At 42.8% G+C, this 19,536-nt stretch overlaps 2 protein-coding genes across 2 annotated transcripts in view; one reads left to right on the plus strand and one right to left on the minus strand.

Annotated features, from left to right (window-relative positions):
• GLP1R (glucagon like peptide 1 receptor) overlaps positions 1 to 16,172 on the plus strand; it is a 96,094-nt gene extending 79,922 nt beyond the window's left edge. Inside the window, 5 exon segments of the mRNA XM_071576734.1 lie at positions 2,083 to 2,152; positions 2,880 to 2,968; positions 7,163 to 7,301; positions 8,206 to 8,247; positions 12,726 to 16,172. Of these exon segments, the coding sequence (XP_071432835.1) occupies positions 2,083 to 2,152; positions 2,880 to 2,968; positions 7,163 to 7,301; positions 8,206 to 8,247; positions 12,726 to 12,893 (508 nt within the window). The 3' untranslated portion in view covers positions 12,894 to 16,172.
• SAYSD1 (SAYSVFN motif domain containing 1) lies at positions 15,764 to 19,100 on the minus strand. Its single transcript, XM_071576746.1, has 2 exons — positions 18,919 to 19,100; positions 15,764 to 18,841 (listed from the first exon to the last, which is right to left on the minus strand). The coding sequence occupies exons 1-2, from the start codon at positions 19,072 to 19,074 to the stop codon at positions 18,551 to 18,553; spliced, it is 447 nt and encodes a 148-aa protein (XP_071432847.1). The 5' UTR covers positions 19,075 to 19,100; the 3' UTR covers positions 15,764 to 18,550.
• Positions 19,101 to 19,536: the final 436 nt, after the last annotated feature.

Below are 19,536 nucleotides of genomic sequence, written 5' to 3' on the forward strand. Positions count from 1 at the left end.
AGCAAAGGCAGAAACTTCCCAGTAGCATTTGTTTCACTGGACAAATTCTCCATTCATGGCTCTGAGGCTATTAGTTGCCAAGCATCTTCTGAGTGGTGCTGAGCAAACTTCAGGACTAGATCCCAACCACAATATATGTTGGTGTGTTTATCAGTGTGGCAGTCACAGAAAGCACAAATGGAGAAGAATTCATGTGCAGATATATCAGTTTTATTTTCTGGACACTTTAATAGCCATGACACTTTAATTAACCTGTAGTGGTGTTTTTATTGCACATATTTATATAAATTTAAGAGTAGCTAAAACTGCTGTGTACCACAGGAAGCAAATTAACACACACAGAAATGTAGCAGAGTTAATGTAAAGAATTGTTTCTCAGACTGTTATTATAGACATTTTTAAATTGCCTCTGCATCTATTGCAGCTAGTGAGAAAATTAGAACTCAGTTTCCATCCATGCCTATTATCCCATCAGTTTTGAGGGGTTCAAATAAAATTAATTTCAAAGGCTCCATGAACTGGCTCCCAGTCACATGTACTAATTAAGTTCTTCTGTTACTCAGATTTCAGCTCAAGTATGCTGACTGCACACAGTCTATACAACTTTTTTCTCCAATTTCTAAAATACAATTAAACTGTAGGTTGTCGAGCTGCTGGTGGCAATAATATGCTTGTTATACACATTAAAACTGAAATTGAAAGAAAAATTAAATCCTCAGCCCTTACTGGACTTGCAATACCTTCAAGAGAATGTGGAATTGCCACAGCCAAGCTGCTGTGCTTTCCTCTCTAGGCTGTGAGCACATGCAGGTATGTGGTTGTAGCACAGATCCCTCCCACGTGCTGCATGGTTTGCTCTTTTCTCCTAGACTGTCTCAATGCAAGGCTGGGATAGTTTCATCTCCACCAATATTACTCAAGCTGAAGGTTCCTAGGTCTCTCAGGAAATCTTAAGTAAAAATGTGCATATGTATGTTTTGGCAGGTGAAGATGTATGTTTTGGAGATGAAGAGAAACTTGTTTTGTGAAGGAACTAATGTTTTCTAGTGCTATTTCCTAGCTCGTGTTTCACAGCCTGTGTGGCTCCGAAACCTACTGGCTTTACTGGTGACTGTTGCTTTAGAGTAATGCTGAGCAATATGGCAGGAGGCTAACAAAGTTATGTCATAGAAATATTAAGAATGATGTCACTGCAGCAACAAGTGAACTGGCATGTGAGCACTGCCCTAAGGCCTGGGCCATCGTGCACAGACATGGCCCATCAGACAGGTGGTGGTTGATGAAAAGACCTAGATGTACAAACCCTACAGTATAAGCACTTCAAACAGGTGATCCCAAACTATGGCTGTCAGGCATCACTTTTCCTGTCATTGTTCTCCAATATTGCTCAAGGAGACAGGAATTTAAAAAGCTAAAATGAGACTCATAGGGGAAATGAAGTATTAAATTGCCTGCAGCGTGCTGCTTACTTGCCAGAGGGCTCAGGTCAACAAAAGTTAGCAACTGTTTCTCCCAGCTTTGATTTTATTTGTTTATAATTTTTAAAATTCCATTTGGGCCAGAACCCCTGTGCATATGCACTGAAGGAACTGGAGTTTGCTGCATCAGTTGCTTTCTCCTGGTTGAAATGTGTAGGTCCTTTTCGAAAATAAGGACAAATAGAAGTAGTGCAGAAAGAGGAGGCTAGGAACCCACACAGGAAAGATCTGACTAAAACAGATTCCCCTCCCCCTGCTTCTCCTTTCAGCCACATGACAAATTTGACCTTGGTTTTAATGGAAAAAATCTTCACAATTAATGGATCCTAATTCATAGCAAATTGTGGAGGAGAGCTAGCCATTAGTGGGCAAGGAGAGGCTGGTGAGTAGTATCCAGTTGGATAATGATAGCTGCAATAGTACAAAGCATTCAGTGTTTCTAAGAAGCAACTGCCTCTGTTTCCATGTCAGTGTGATGTGCTTTCCTGGTATCTAGTCCTTAATATTGTTTTTTGTCTGCATTGCTGTGACAGAATGAAAAGCAGGAGATTTTAGTAATGTACTGAAACTTTTCATTCTTGTCTCCTTTTTGTCATCTTCCTAGTTGCTGGACCAGAAACTATAACATGAATTACTGGCTGATCATCAGACTGCCCATTCTCATTGCCATTGGGGTGAGTATGAGGCGCAAGCTGGGAGCTGGCAGATTTCCATGAGAACGGGGCATGATATAGTACAAAGATGCACACATGGCCCTTGTGCGTGTCCAAAGGCTAATAACCTTTGAGGCTATTGACATTTTCATTCAGAAATGTGATTTTATGAAACCAAATTGGTTTCTATCACTGGAAATCCAGACTAGCATTTTGTTTTGTTTAATTTGGCCACATGTTGTCATGTTGTAGTAGCAGGACCTGATAACAAAACAACATGCTGCAGCAATCCAGTTAATTCCCCAGTGAGCAGAAAGCTATGGCAGGTAGTACAGGGAGGGTGAAGACAGTATTTCAGATACTGCACTACAAAAGAACCACAAATGTGTGGCATTGTGTAGAAATACCATGTTCTGCAGCCACAATACTGTGTCAGTGTCCAATCTCCAGACAAGGCAAATGAGCCAACCCACACTTTTACTGTGTTTCATTCCCCAGACAGCAGATAGGTTTCCGTGCTTTGTTTAATGAAGCTCTTGTGTTTTCAAAGGTGACTAATGCATTCACAGTATGTATTTAGAGCAGAATTCCTTAGCAAGTACTTGAGTTACATGGCAAGCTCTGCAGCTGCAGAGTAGCAGGATGCAGAGACCTACTCATGCATATGCAGACCTACTTTTTTGAGTACTTAACACACATGTGTGTATTGATGCTGCTGATTATATAAATCCTTCTTTTATTTCTCCAGGTAAATTTCCTTATCTTTATCAGAGTTATATGCATCATCATCTCCAAGCTACAGGCTAATTTGATGTGCAAAACTGACATAAAATGCAGGTATGTCTTATGGCAGTCTGACACTTTTCATGCCTATCAAAATAGAAGCAAAGAGGAGGTACATAAAAGGAGTGGATTGACAGAGGTGGTTAAAAATCACAGCCCTGGAGTAATGCAGAAGTGATAACTCTTTAGACAGTCAGTCCCCAGAAAAGACTCAGTGAAGCCAGGGGCAGGTGTTATACCTGTGTTTAGATAAACAGAAGGCTTGATATCTGTCACTTTACAGTGTTCCCTTACATTGGATGAATATTAATTAAGCAGATATTTTTAAAATACATGCAGCATATGCAAGTACTAGATGTCAAAGCCATTGAAAGCATCCGGAGAAGGCCAGCAAAACTGGTGCAAGGGCTGGAAGGAATGTCCTGTGAGGAGGAGCTGAGAACTTTTGGCTTGTCTGGTTTGGAGGAAAGGGCTCTGAGAGGTGATGTCATTGCTCTCTACAGCTCCCTGGGGAGAGAAAGTGGAGAGGGAGGAGCTGAGCTCTTCTTTCTGGTATCAGTGATAAGATGTATAGGAATGGTTCAAAGCTGCACCAGAGGAGGTGCAAACTGGACACTGGGAAGCATTTCTTTACAGCAGGGTTGGTCAAACACTAGAACAGACTTCCTAGAGAGGTAGTTGGTATCCCAAGACTGCTTAAGGGGCGTTGGACAGTGCTCTTAATAACATGCTTTACATTTTGGACAGCCCTAATGTAGTCAGGCAGTTGTACTAGATGGTCATTGAAGGTTTCTCCCAAACAAAAGATCTTATCGTATTCTAATTTGAAAAAAAATATTATGACTGATAGAAATAAAAGTTTTCATGTTGAGAAAGATAAAAGTGGGGTCATGTTGAGTTTTACTCCTTGTTCTTTGTGCCAGTTGTTATTGGGACAAACTTTCAATCTTGAATGCATGAGATGCTTCAAGAGAAATGTCAGGGCTATCACCAAAATGTTCAATTTTTGTTTTGCAGACTTCACCCTATCCATATCTGTATTCTTCCTGTTATATAATCACCTTACTAAGATTCATGGTTGCATCCTTCATTTCTGCATCTTGAAGACTACTTTTGTATTGCAGTCTGAAAAACAATGTAAGAATAACAAGCTAGCTATTGAATTAGCCAGTGTGAAGCTACATGCTGTGGTAGCTGGACTGCTACTGACACTGGACTTAGCTACTTTGAAATTGGGTATTTCAATGATTCAGCTTTCTAAGCTAGACACAGTATGTTTTTTTTGGTGCATTCTCACTGCAGTATAGATTACCTTGTATGTTACCTATCTTCTTTATGTCACATGAAATTTTGGAAGTCCTATTGTGTCTTTAGAGCTCAAAGCAGAGAAAAGAACCTGTTTTGGTGAGCTGTAGGCTTTGTTTTCAAGCCTACTTTTTTTAAATTTTAATATATGTGACCTTTACTTGCCAGGATAAAATTTGTGGTGGAAGGAGGGGATTTTCCAGTTTTATGGCTTGAAGCCATTTAAAAGTCATAAATTTACCCTGTCAAGGGAGAAAGCCTTTGTCCTCATGACTCCCTCATGGCAGGAAGGTTTGATGCAGGTGAGCTATTTCTCAGAGATGCACGTTCATACATTTTTTTCATTTTGCGTGTTCAAAAATCTGTTGTGTGAACAGAAAGATTTTACCAGGAAACGATTTACCCAGCAACAGAGCCTTCTTCACTGATGAAGACTGTAGATTTGGTGGTCTATCTGGAGGTCAGTGGTTATAAGTAGAAGCTTTGGAGAAGTCTTCTACTGAAAAGAATTCAGTTCATTGGTACGCTTCTGATGATAACAAAATCAGTAGTCAGAGATTCCTGTATCAGAATTTTTTCCCCTTCTCTTCTGCTCAAAGTCACTGGAAGAGATGTTGGGTAGAGGAAAGAGAACTGCTATGTGTGAATGGGTTGTTTTAAACAAGAACCAGTCTAGGCGTCCTTAGAAAGTCACTAGTTTACATATGTTTGTGTATGGAAAAGATAAGAGTGTTTTGCTCTCAAGGCAGTTTTTCTTTCATCTCTCTCCTGTTGCCTACTTGTTTAATGAAGAGATCGAGCTCACTGTTCAACGTGGCAGCAAACCCATTGTCTCTACAGAACTGAAGTTGTGCAGAAACTTGTCCCCCTGCTCAGGGGGATTTTTACTTACCTAGGAATCCTTTTCACAGGACTTTGCATGGCTTCCTGTTTAAGGCAGAGCTCTCCATGTATCCCATCTAGAGCAATTAACTTTGTTAAATAAGGAAAGGGATTGCTGTACACCTACACAACTCCTCATTTTTACCCAAGCAGTGTCTCCAGGGCCAATTCAGCATCAGCCTCAGCTTCTCTCTCAATCTCAGGCAGGTGGTGGAGGAGCACAGCCTCCATCACAACGCTTGCTGGTAAGTTGCTTGTTTAAACAAGCCTCCTATCCCCCAGAGCAGTGGTGTGGCCTAGGTCTACTAAAAGGTACATTTCTGCTGACCTGAATGTGTAAACTGTCTCATTTCAATAGCTGCTTTGATTCACTAGCCCTTGGTCCTTGTGTATCAGGGACATTGGCAGGGCAGTGGGTGGGCTGGCAGGAGCCTTGCACTTGCTATGTGATAACCCCATGCAGCAGTACAGGATGGGCACTTACTGGGGAGAATGCTACTTAACAGAAGACCCAGGGATGCTGGAGGAAAACAAGTTGAATACGGTTCAGCAGTGTGCCCTTGTGGCAGTGCAGGCTGACTGCATCCTGGGCTGCATAAGAGCAGAGCCAGAAGGTCAAGGGAAGTGATTGGTCTCCTCCATTCAGAGCTTGTGAGACTGCATCTGGTGTCCAGGTTGAGGCTCCCCAGTATAAGAAAGACAGTGTCTCCCTTACCTCCAACCCCATGGGTCTTGCATCAGTTTTGCACCAAACTAGTTCAGGGGCTGGACCAGGTGACATAGGAGGAGGTACTACAAAATGGGTTTATTCAATCCACAGAAGAGAAGAGTAAGCAATGATTTAAGTGCATTCTTCAGCTAATGTTAGTTATACAGAAAATGGAGCCCCAGAGTATTTTCAGAGTGTCACAGTGAATGGACAAGGGCAGAGGTCGGAAGTTATAGCAAGAGAAATTCCAATTGCATGTCATGTGGAAATAAATTCACAGTCAGAGTGGTGTGACGCAGGAAGAGAGGCCCAGAGGGGCTGGGGAGGACCTTGGAGATATTCAAAACTTGGCTGGACACAGCCTTGACTAACCTGCTGTGAACTGGAGTTGGACCAGAGACTTCCAGAGGTGCCTTCCAATCTGAATGATTACGTGATTCAGAATAACAGCCAGTAGCCCTCAAGCACACAAGATCTGCTAAGTACTGACAGCCCTTCTAGAAGAGTGATTTTGTGTCTACTGCATGTTGTGAGATGTTGATAGGTTCTGTGACGCAGGAAGCTCCCATGCAATGCTCAGGCATTTTTTATTATCCTGTTTGGTGGTGGTATGTATGTCTTTCAAAAGAGACTTAATTTTTTTCCTGTGGTTGTATCCTTTGAGCACTGCTCTCTCACATGTGAAAAATGTTTTATTTCAGGTTGGTCTGTCTTCTTTCTTTTGTTAGCTGTGTCTTTAACTGGCTGTTTAAATCATGGAGCCATGACTTCTTTTAACACAGCCTAATTGCTTTGACAAAGTCTTCTGCAGCTGCAGATAGTTACAATGTTTTGAAGATTTACCAAACCCCAGAGATGGGAAGGAATAGCAAGTAAAGTACTCCTCCCTTTGCCAAGATAGTTTTAGAATATTCAAATTACTGACAGATTATTTCTTTCAAGCCGTCAATCAGGAAGGCTTTGGTCATCTTTCCCAGTTACAGGTGAAGAAAAAGATACACAGGAAGGCATCACAGGTACAAGAAAGCATATGGCCTCTTACTGAGTTTGGAAGGTTTTCCAGGTGAAAAGCAGCCAGTAGCTAGATACAGAGAGCAGCTCTCACCGAGTAGTGGTCTGCAGTGAAGGGGTAGGGGCAGTTAAAACATGTGGAAACTTATTAAGATTATTTTGAGGGGGTTTTTTTGTTTTTGCAGCCTCTGGAGGAGGGCCCTGCATCACAAAGCGGTGCAGTGACTTACCTAACCTGACGTCAGCAGAATGCAGAAATGGTGATTCACAATGATCATTTGGATCAACAATGGTCTACTCAGTGGCATTATGGTTTGTTTTTTCTTTCTTTATGGTCTTAGGCTGGCCAAGTCTACATTGACTCTGATCCCACTGCTGGGGACCCATGAGGTCATCTTTGCCTTTATTACCGATGAGCATGCCAGAGGGATGCTGCGCTTTGTGAAGCTTTTTACCGAACTCTCCTTTGCTTCATTCCAGGTAGCACTCACAGTGTGCCCATGGGCATAAGATACTTTTTAGGTGCCATTTGGGGACCTGCTTTATCTCTCATTCATTGCATGTTCCCTGTTTCTTATAGTTCTCAGTTTAGCACTGGATGTTACAGGATTATAACAGTGAAAGAGAAAGTATAAGGACTAATTTTTAATAGCCAATTTAGATGTGTCACATACTCTTATGTTCAGTATCTAAAAATTTACTGAAAAAAACCTAATATTTCTGTCCACATATTAATATTTACTTCCTATGGTTTACCTCAAGGCAATAACAAAATTGTCTGTGATTTCCTGTAATTGTATAATGGCATTGCTGAAAGCAAATTTTGTGCTTTCTCCAGTGTTTTTTATACTCCTTGGAAAATCTGTGCTGTGAGAGGTAGCTGTTTACAGCTGTAGCTGCATGTGAAAAGGACGTAGGCTTATTGTGATTTTTATTTAGCTGTTGCCTTAGGTAAGGCTATTTCAAAAGAATCTCCTTGTCTAAGGAAATAATTATTCCTTTAGTTTCCCTGCACACTCAGTCATTCCCTGTTTATCAAGCACAGAGCTGTATTTAAGACCACTGTGAATTGCTCACTTATTAAGTGTTTATAACTTGAAACCAAGTAAGGAAAAAGAAGGGGAAAGGAATCATTTGACAAAAAGAACATGTTGAAGAAAACAGCAGCTCTTTTTTCCTGAGATCATATGCTTTGAGACATAGTTTGGTCAAACCTCTCCTTGCCATCAGAGCTGACAGGGACCAATCAGCTGACAGTTGATTGTCTCCACCTTTCACCCTATCAGGGATATGCCAGTGTGCAGCCTCTAGACCTCTGCAGTTTTGTTTGGTGAAGTAAGGAAACTGCTCTGCTGACTGTTCTTCTTGGTTTTGTTGATTTCAGGGGCTGATGGTTGCAATTCTTTACTGTTTCATCAATAATGAGGTAAGAAAGACGCCATTTGTTCCAATTTGCCTTATCAGCATGCAGTATAGGAAAAGGAAATTGAAAATGGTCTTGAACTGCTAAATTGTCCTTGTTCAGGAGTTTCACCTTTTTTTTTTTTAACAGATCCTTCACTGCATAGCTACACAGGATAACTCAACAGATAAATGTTGTTGGAAGGAATTCAGGCAGTATAATTTAGGGTCACTATTTGTAGATGTGGAATCTCACAAATTGTCTTCCTCACAATTGTGTCGTTTGCACTGCTGTAATTCTTTGTTTAAAGAATTATAGCTGCTCTTTTCAGTCTGTCTCATAGAGCTTCTTATTGGCTCGTTTTGGTGAATGTGGGTGTGGAGCCCTTTTTATTCTGTGAACTCAGCTCAGTCTCCTGGTAAAGTTGGAGAATCCTCATGACTATTGCTGTACACTTTGGTTTCATTTGGTTCCCCTGTGGCCCAGCTCATGAAGACATCATCACCCTCTCATTAAAACTGAACTTCACAAGAGCAGTGAGCTCTCCCACAGGCCCAGGAGAAATGCATCTTTGGCTTTGAGTACCATCTTCTGTGGATTCTGCTGAATCCCAATCCTGTCGGGGAAGAGGGTGTCGTTCTGTTTCAGTATTGCAGAAATCTTCACGCTACATTCTAAGTGATTATTATTATTCATTAATTCTTTCATTAGCCAGGTTTGCAAGGAAAACAAACACTACTTATTTGGCAGTACATTATTCAATTAAATGCATATCAATGTGTTTAACACTTGCACTAAATCTACTTTTAATGATGACATGGTAATTCAAGATCACCTATTGAGAGACAGGCCTCATGATAATTCTCTTGCCTTTTTAATGTAGTTCATACAATCTAACCACAGTGTGCCCAGCTTCACTGACAGACGATCTAGGATGAATTATTCTGCTTGTTTCAACTCTTGTTAAAAGAAGGGAGTAGGGTATTGTCAAGGCCAGTCATCAGCATCCATGAAATAAATCCATGTGAAGAGTTTTATTAAGTAAAGTCTCTTCTATTTCTTTTCTAAACTATATGAGAAATTTTTCCTAAGCTAAATGAGAAACTGTTTGTCTTCTGACACCCTATACATGTCCAAAGAATATCCTTGTTGGCAATGTGGTCTATATTTTGTTTTTGTCTGTGACTCATTGACTCCTTACAGAATGAAAGTTCTTTGCAAGTTCTGGTGTGCAGATCAAGAGTAGAAATTTTGCTAGAAATGATATCATTATCCTTTTCCAGTATCTACTTCTGCAAAACCATTAGAATATTCTCATATTTCAGTCTTATTTCACCGGAAAGATTCTGGATTTTCTCTGAACTTGCTCTGAAGCCAAGAGAAGGGTCTCATGAGATTGCCTGTTACCACCAATGTTCTTTGCAAAATGGACTAGGTTTAATACAACCAGTTTTTCTGCAGTTAGTACTATTTTCTATAAGAAACATTTTAAACCACAGGATGCTGCCTTTTTCCACCAGTTAGTTTAAGATGGTTCAGGTTTGATTCTCTGTAGTCTTGGCTTTACTTTTTGCTTCCTTCCTATCACTATGGAAGTACACTTCACTCTCTTCTACTTTAAACAATCTGTCCTGATGCCACGAGTCCTGAATTGTTGAAATACTGCCCAATCCTCCCTTTTGCTTTTAATTTCTTTTCATGCTCCATACAGACTATTCATTAAACTCCATTATCAGTTCCATTCCATTCCATTTCAGACATGCTTTCCTTTCACTATGATTTGTTGGGATTTTTTTTTTGGCCAAAATTTAACCTTTTGTAATCATATTCCAGATGCATTGCCACACTCTCGACATCCTCTCCCATTAGCTGCATTAAGCTCAATCAACTGGTCTCTGTAAGAAATATTCTCCACCTTTAACCTCCATTACCATCTTTTTCAAGTTATCCTATCTCTTTCTTTTCTCTTTCAAAATACCCTACACAAACATTTTACTTCTTCCCCTTTCTTATATGGTGTGGTTTAACCCCAGCAACTAAGCACCATGCAGCCACTCACTTGCTCCCCCCTGGTGGGATGGGGAAGAGAATTGGAAGAGCAAAAGTGGGAAGACTCATGGGTTGAGATAAAGACAGTTTAGCAGGTAAAGTAAAAGTTGTGCATGCAAGTAAAGCAAAACATGGAATCCATTCCCCACTCCTCATTGTTAGGCAGGTGTCCTCCCAATTTCTTGTGCACTCCCAGACTATTCACTGTCAGGGTGGGGATGAGAAGCAGAAAAGGCCTTGGCACTGTGTAAGTGTTTATCAGCAAAACCAAAAGCTTCTGTGTATTATCAATACTATTTGCATCACAAAGTGAAACACAGCCCCATACTAGTTACTATGAAGAAAATTAACTCTACCCAGCCAAAATCAGCATATCCTGGGAGTTTTGTTCTTGGTTTCGTTTTCCCTGTACAGCTTATTTCTGGGGACTCTTATCAACACATGGAAGCTACTAGGATAGTTATTTTGCGGAAAGATCTGTAGATCTCTTTCTGTGTTCCAGAACTGCCTCTTTGCAAAATAAACCTTAACCTATTTCCTTGGTTATACATTCAGAGCTGTCTAGGCAAAAGCTTGATTCAATACAGACACCAGAACTGTTCCCTGCCCTTTTCCTAACTGCTGGAGAAAAAAATTATATTCTGTCATTCAGATCCATTCCTACAGTCTTTTGTTCAGGTCTTCCATTCACTTTATCTCAGTCTGGCAGGCTATTTGTGTCATAACTCTAGCCTGTTATGTCCAGCTAGAGTAAAGACTCATTTCTTCCCTTTGACTGATTTGAAGGTGCCTATTTTGATTGCTTATTCACTTAGTCTGTCAGTGCGTTCATGGTTTTGTTCAGGATTTGCCTGTAAATGTCTACAAGAGCTTTTTCCCAGTGCTGCTTGTTGTTTTGCATGCCCACAAAAAGTGCCAAGGGGTGGTAATATGGTCAATTCTTCTGCGCACAGTATGGTTCCTGCATTTTTGTCTTTCTCTGGCCATTCTCCCCCATTCTTCAATGCCAAGCTATCCCTAACACACTGTCTTTCTCTGATACCTTTGTGCACCTTTTAACACAACTCCCCCTTACCATGGCAAAATACAAACTTCCATCTCAGCATCTTTCCTTCTGGCCCATTTGGTTGTGATTCTGGAGGGACATAATCTATTGTCAGAAACACAGAGATGCAGCTGGTTCCCATCAGGACAATATTCAGTACAAGGGCTGTAGCCCAGAGCTGGCAAGCACTGCTAGCAGTACCCAAGGAGGGAAGATAACTAGTTATGTAAGGCTTTGCTCCTTTCTTAGGGCTGCCTCCCAGATTCAGTATTTCACAGTGAACAAGCAGAAGAGACAGCATACAGCAGCTGGTTCCCTAGGAAGCTTCTCTCAGTGTATGAAGGTTTCAGCAGCTTGGGTATGATGACAAGTCTACACAGAAATGGCCATCAGCCTGTTTAGTCTCTTGGTGGTCAGTACCAGATCCTAAAAGGAAACAAAAAGCATCTCTCCAGAGAAGGCTCACTTGAGTGACCCACCTACAGTGAACTTATTTCCAGGCTGAAGTACACACCATAACAAATTGATTACTGTAGTTGCACTCCTGCCTTCCTATCTAGAGTACCAAATGTTCAATTTTCTGTCCTCTGCCTTATGTATTAAAAGCTAATGGAGGTTTTTGCTTTGGTCAAGTGGCAAGAACTTTGCCCATGGAACAAGAAGACCTAAATTCTGTTCTTATGTAGCAGTTAAAAGACACTGGATAAACTTCCAAATGAGTACAGAGGATACACAGTTTAACCCAGAACCTATGACTAACCAGCATACTTCGTAGCTTTAAAAAAAGCTAATATGTGGGATTAAATATTGTAACTGCTGTTTAAACAGGGGGAGTTTTTAACCTGCTTAATTATTGCTTTCAATTCTGAATAAATCTTCTTTTTCTATGGAATAACAAAACTTATATAAATATTCAAAGACCAAAAATAGTGCAGGACATAATAATGTTTGAATGGTTGAAACCAGAAGTTAGAACAGAACTCTTAGGAATACCTGTGGTGACAGTATTGAGCAGGAAGGCAATCTTCAGACATTTCATGGCTGATAAGCAAAATCAACTTAATTGTTAGTTATTGGTAGGGCACAGAGTACAATCAGTATTGCCGGTGAATACAATTTAGAGTAAAATAATGAAGGTAAGATTTTCTGGTGCATAAAAGAGTGTTATTTCTACAAGTAAAAATGAATGACATTATTTTCATCGCGAAATACCCTACTATGGACTAATGAGATAATTGGATCATATGAAGCAATAATATTGCAGGTTTAAAGCATTCCCAGCTTTTCTCAGTAGTGTGGTATCTTTTTTTTTCTCTCTTTTTTCCCCTTACTCTTTTCTAATGTAGTCATTTCAAGAGCTAATTAGTTCTACGTTCATTCCTTTTGTTTCCTTCTTTGCTTCTGTTAGGTTCAGATGGAATTTCGGAAAAGCTGGGAGCGCTGGAGATTGGAACATTTGTATGTCCAGAGAGACAGCAGTATGAAACCTCTGAAGTGTCCAGCCAACAGCATCAGTAGTGGAGGCACGGTAGGCAGTAGTGTCTATGCTGCCACTTGTCAGGCCACATTCAGCTGAGATTTCTGCAAGTGAATGAGACTGAGAACAATGAACTGTATAATATACCTGAAAACCCTTAAATACCCAAGCAAGTGGCTTAAGTATGCCATCTCCAGCAAGAAACTTAAGCATATGCTGCTCATTGCCCTCAGGCTGTTGGACAAAGGTTTCTAGGGAAAGCAATCTGCTAATGTAATCAACACATCAGAGGAAAAATTGATCACATCTAAAGTAAGTTAGAAGAGTTTCTTCCTATTTGCACACAAGGCCTCCAGGTGTCCAAAACTTAAGCATAGCATTGATCCAGTCTGAAACCACAGGGTCAATGGCTTATTACTGCTGAGTGGGCGAGCTGAGTGATTGACTGATTAAATTACAAAGATACAGAATATAATTATTGCCAAAAAATACATTTAGACTTTTATGGGAATAGGGCAAGGTGCCATCATCATTTATAGAAAAAAATAATTTGGTGGCACACAACTTGTGTTTTAAGAAGAATCAGTATTGTAGTAGGAGTTTGCCAAAGTTAACATAATATGCTAACCTGTTTTCTGGGTGGGTGAAGGACAGCATCCCAAAGTTCTGTCAGTTTCCAGCAGGTAGTTTGGTCACCACTTGAACAATTCTGACTGCTCTTTTGAAGTTTCACTGGGGGAAAAAAAAACAACAAAACCAAACCAAAACAAAAACCTCAAAACAAAAAAAAATCCACAAAAAGAAACCCCCAAACCCACTATCTGTTATGTGGCCTTGTCAGCTAGAATTAGATACATGTTTTGGCTGTTAGCGTGGATGGAATTGGCTCCTGAATGCACAGCCCCTTCCACTGTAAATGATACTCTGCTTTTCTGGTGGGCACACAGGTGCACAGGGATGGGATAATGACTTCTGCTTCAACAGGTTTTCTGTCTAGGCTCTACTCAGCTTCATGTGAGTGCAAACGCACAGAAGTCTGCTTGTGGCCACTGCTGGCCTTAGCAGACCTCACATCATTGAAAAGATTAGGTAGCTGACATTGTAGGCTCACTTTTTTTTTCTCCTCCAGCCTTGGTCCGTTTCTCGAGACAGGAGGTACTCGCACTCGGGGGCGGGAATGCAGCCCTTGCATAGGGCACAGGTTCAGAACCGAGGACAGCTCCCCCCCCCCCACGCCGGGGTGGGCTGCCATCCGCTCCAGAACCCGCCTGCTTCCCATCAGTGGGATTCCAGGAAAACCCAGACTCAAAAACCACTATCCCAAACTACATGAGCTTCTGTCTAGCAGTTCAAAACAGTGAGTGCTCATGGCATGAGCACGATGTAGTGTTCCCCTCCCTGATGTTTGCAATAGTTGCTGGGGAAAAACAAGAGATACCTTTCCAAGCAGGATGTGATCCATTACATCGCTTAGTAACAAGCTTTACACATCTTTAGTCAGCTGTTACTTGGGGTCCCTTTACAATAACGAGGCAAAATGCCAAAGACTAGCCCTGAGAATCTCCCTGTTCATAGACTTCTTTTAATAAGTTAGTTTCTATGGCATAGCAGTTTAGAAATACTCAGCAGAAATAACACACCATCACCCCCTGCCAATTTTCAAGTCTTTTTGCACTTGCATTCACAGCCCCCATTGCCAGGAAAATGGACTGGATATTCTGAGGTGTAATTCAGCATCTCTCCTGCCTGAAGCTAGATTGCTTTGCATGGGATTATTTAATCATTGTATTAGAATCCACATTGCCAACAGCGTGGATTAGTTTTGAAATCACCAGGTAAGAATTGAATTAAGAGAGGATGTGTTATCTTCTTCTGCTACAATGCTTGTAATTGAGCTGCAGGGAGAAAGTCAGACATGTTTATAGAAATCCACCACAGTTCTCAGGCTGGTTTATGTGTGTTTAGCATGCTGGCTTGTATGTGGGCCATTTCGAGGCCTTCCCTCCCTAACATCAGTTGCAGAACTGACTTTGGAATGAAGCACCTCAGGTTCTTCTGTAAATTTAATAACTAGCTTCTGTGTTGTGTGACCATCAATACAATACTTGACTACCACATGCAGATGTTAACTGCTGTCCTAAAATTTAATTAATTACCTCCCTATACAGAGTATGCTTGATGTTTCTATCTAACATGAACCCTGATGTGCTCTGAATAAGAAAAAAGCAATAGTCAGTGGTAGGTGAAAAAGCAGCATGATGACAGATAAAATCTACAGCTGTAGGATAATACACACTGGAGGGAATTTCACTTATTAATATTCAAGAGTGGATACTAGTTTTTCAGGACCCTGCTTAGTTGCATGGAAACCTGGGAAAAAAAGTTTCTGCTGCTTGTGCAGCTGTTAGCAAGATGATAGTTTTTCTATGACAACAGGAAGTTACAGAAGGGTTTTAACTCACTACTGTGCTGGGAAAAAAGTATATGTAACAAATGAAAGAGGAAAGATACAGGAATAGAGAGTATTTCCATGTGTGGTAGCAAACCTGTACTTAGTTGCTATCACAAGATTCTTTTAACAGCTTGACATGCTTTTCAGTTAATAGGCTCTTCATGTCCCTCCTAGTCATTTGAGAACTAAAGGCTTTGGGCCCACAGGAATAGCTCCAGCCCCAGATGTCAAACTTACCTTGGTAACTTCTGCCTTGTTAGAATACAAAAAAAAAATAAGGGAACAAGTGAGGTCTTAGCCAAGCAGAGGGTTATGGAGGAATTTTTTTCCCTCTCTCTGATTAAGCTCTCACTTCTTCAAACCTTTTTAAATCCCCTCTGAGAATAACTCAGTGAAAGTAATTACCACCAAAGCAGAATTACAGTATTTGTGTATTTAGATAAAGGCCTTAATGACAATTTCTCCATCATACTTTACATACTGCAGTAAAACCTTTTACAAGCCTTTGTTATTCCTGCCATCTCTATTTCAAAATGTGTAATGTACATTTATTTAAGTAGCCTGAAAAAAGCAAACCAACACAGAGCACTGGAACAGATGAATTGTGTCAAGTTTTATTTCTTATGCCTTCTGGCTTCATGCTCACCTATTGTAACTTGTTTCATGAAGCATTTAATACAAGACTCTGTAAATTCATCTGGACATAATGCAACTAGAGTTTATAACACGTGAAAAGTTTCTTTCCAGCATTGCTGCTATGAAGTTTTATAATTTCATGAATCTCACTTTATATTTAATATTTATTTGCATGTATTTTGTTTTAATAAACACCTCCAGAATCGAACTGTACAGGATGTCAGATTATCAACTCCCCATAAACACTATGCTGATGTTAATTTTTATCATTGTGAATAAAGTTTCAACTCAAAAAATTCCATTGTTTACAGGTGTTTTTATCATGACTACTTCTTGCCTTATAATACTTTTTAAGAATGGAAAGATTCACAGTTGATAGTTCTTCTGAGGGAACAGCTTTGAATTTGCAACTCTGTGTCCACTACAAAGAGGCCTTTGAACTTGCAGAGCCTGTGTTCATCAAAACCAACACGCAGCATCACTGGTGGGGTTCACAGGGCTCCATCTTGGACCCTGTGCTCTTCAGCATCTTCATAAGTGACTTGGACACAGGACTGGAAAGGATACTAGGCAAGTTTGCAGATGACACAAAAATGGGAGGAGCTGTTGACTGACTCCCTCAGTGGCAGGGAGGCCTCAGCAAATCAGAGGACTGGGCAATCACCAACCATATGAAGTTCAACAAGGGAAAGTGCTGAATTCTGCAACTGGAATGGGGCAACACTGGATGAACATACAGACTGGGGAATGAGATGCTGGAAAAGTGCCATGGACAGGGACCTGGTCGATGGCAAGCTATGAGTCAGCAGTGCCCTGGGAGCCAGGAGGGCCAGCTGTGTCCTGGGGGGCATCAGGCACAGCATCGCCAGCCGGGCAAGGGAGGGGATCGTCCCATTCTGCTGTGCACTGGGGAGGCCTCACCTTGAGTACTGTGTGCAGTTTTGGACACTACAATATAAGAAATACATTAAGCACTTAAAGAGTGTCCAAAGGAGGGCAACAAAGATGGTGAAGGGCCTTGAGGGGAAGGTGTGTGAGGAGTGGCTGAGGGTACTTGGTCTGTTCAGCCTGGAAAAGAGGAGACTGAGGGGAAACCTCATTGCAGTTACAACTTCCTCATGGGGGGTAGAGGAGGTGCAGACACTGATCTCTTCTCTGTGGGGACCAGTGACAGGACCTGAGGGGACGGCCAGAAGTTGTGTCAGGGGAGGTTTAAGTTGGATGTCAGAAAAGGTTCTTTACCCAGAGTGTGGTTGGGCACTAGAAGAGGCTCTCCAGGGAACTGGTCACAACACCAAACCTGCCAGAGTTCAAGAAGTGATTGGACAACACTCTCAGGCACATGGTGTGACTCCTGGGGATGGTCCTGGGCAGGGCCAGAAGTTGGACTTGATGATTCTTGTAGGTTCCTTCCAACTTGGCATATTCTGTGATTTGTACAGTCAAAAGGAACCAATAGTGAGAACTCTGAGGGATTTTTTACCAGAGGATGGTGGAATATGTGCAAGGCATAAAATTCTATGCTTGGCTTTAAATAGCAGCATTTGGAAATTATACAACAGCTTAAGACAGAAACTGTGAGAGTGCTGTGGAGAGCTACTAAGAGATGCTTAGCAGTGTTACCATAGGATGTGTGCTTTAATCTATTAATCTCTTTCCAGTCCAGTTATATTCAAAACACCACTTCTTTTGTTTCCACAACCAATGATGAAACTTGTGATAAGCCAAGCCTGAACACTGTGTTTAACTGTTAAATTAGAAAAAGCATAATGAGACAGGATTTGAAAGACCAATTTGTGACTTTGCTTCTCAACTTTGTACTCAGAAACACAAGTACTAGCAGTTGCTCTTCACTATTACTTAATGATTTCATAGAATCACACAATCATTAATATTGGACAGTACTTTAAGATCAAGTCCAACTGTGTACCTACCACCACCACGTTCACCAGTGAAACGTGTTCTCAAGTGCCAAGTCCACCTATTTTCTGAATGCTTCTAGCGATGGTGACTACCACTTCGCTGGGCAGATCTGGTTTAAAGCAATGATCTATATATTAAAAATAGTGGTGGATCATACAAGTACACCTGCCAGTACTATGTCTTTTTCTTAAGTTAAAAATAAGGAAAACTCTAATATGAAGCAAACAGGGAGTTTGCATTATAATCAGATGTTTGTGTTAGATGAGACACGACTGCAAACTGAAGCAGCTTATTTTAGATAATGTGGATAGTGCTTCTTCATGTCTTTTCTTTAGAAAGAGGGGTCCAGCCAGTGCTGGGACGAGCACTAGTTGGCCCGTTCTAGAGAAGGTACCGTCAAGCACCAGCTTTTCTGTTACCTGTGGCAAAGCTCCTCGGGAGCAGAACTCCACCAGCTGACACGCTGGCAGCCACCGCCGTGATAAGGCTGTGCCTCTCGGGGCCCTCCACAGGGGCCAAAACAGCTGCCGGGCCCCCAGGAAACGAGACCAGAGCGCAGGCTTCGCTAGGGCTTTATTCGGGACCGGACGGACACGTGGCCAGTTGCAAGGCTCGGGCGGCGTTTTGCACAGGAACAGCCACGGTCTTGTTCCGCGCCGGCCCTGCCTCGGGTCCGTGGGGCGGCGGCAGCGGGGCCGGCGCAGCACAGCGGCCGTCCCGGGCCCGCCCCGCGCTGTCCCCGCCGCTACCTGCCCGCGGCGGGCCCGTAGTGCAGCTCCCTTTCCAGCTGCTCGGCCGTCAGCGTCCCGGCGATGGCGGTGCAGCCGGGGTTGAACACGGAGTAGGCGCTGAGCTCGCCGGGCCGCCGCTCGGCGGGGCCGCGGGTGCCGGCGTACATCCAGTACAACAGGGAGAGCACGAAGAAGGGTAGCCCCAGCTCCAACTCCGCGAACAGCGCCAGCAGCACGGCCCACAGCAGCACTTTCAGCAGCAGCGGCCGCGCCCACACCGGAGCCGCCGCCGCGCCGGGACGGCCCTGCGGAGGCGGCAGCGAGACGGCGTCAGCACCGACCGACCGACGGACCGGCCCCGCACCCCCGCCCCGGCACCCACCGCAGCGGCGCTGCCGCCCTGGCCCGCCGCGGCTTCCCGCCGTCCCTCGGCGGCCTCCGGAGCCGCGACCCGTGCCGGGGGCTCCGCGGGGCGCGGGGCGGTGGCAGCGCGGGCGGCGCGGAACTGGGCGAGGCGCCGCTCCACGGCTCCCGACATGGCCGGGCTGCGCCTGCGCCGGGGCCGGGAGCGCTCCGGTACGGGGCGGGGACGCTAGAAACAAACGGGCGGGAGGGAAGGGGCGCGTCTGGATCCACGCCCTGGGGAGCCGGGAGCTGCTACACATCTCCTCGCTGTCTTGCATGGATAGCAGGCCCTGGCTCTGGGAAAAGCTCCCGTTCACTAGAGGCCTCCTCGTGTGTTTTGTTTTTACAAAATCACAGAATCAGTTAGGTTGAAAAGGCCTTGAGGCCAATCTTTGACCGAACTACCACTATGTCAACCAGACCATGGCACTGAGTGCCACATCCAGTCGTTGCTTAATACCCTCCAGGGACGGTGATTCCTCCACCTTCCTGTGCAGTTCTATAGGAAAAAAATCTTTTAAATTTAGAAGACGGCAATAACCTATGAAACAAAGGAAGTATAACAAAGGAAAGTTTTATTTTCAGCACGTGCTGG

The sequence above is a fragment of the Pithys albifrons genome, chromosome 2 (genome assembly GCF_047495875.1).
Source record: "Pithys albifrons albifrons isolate INPA30051 chromosome 2, PitAlb_v1, whole genome shotgun sequence".
Classification (NCBI taxonomy): Eukaryota; Metazoa; Chordata; class Aves; order Passeriformes; family Thamnophilidae; genus Pithys; species Pithys albifrons.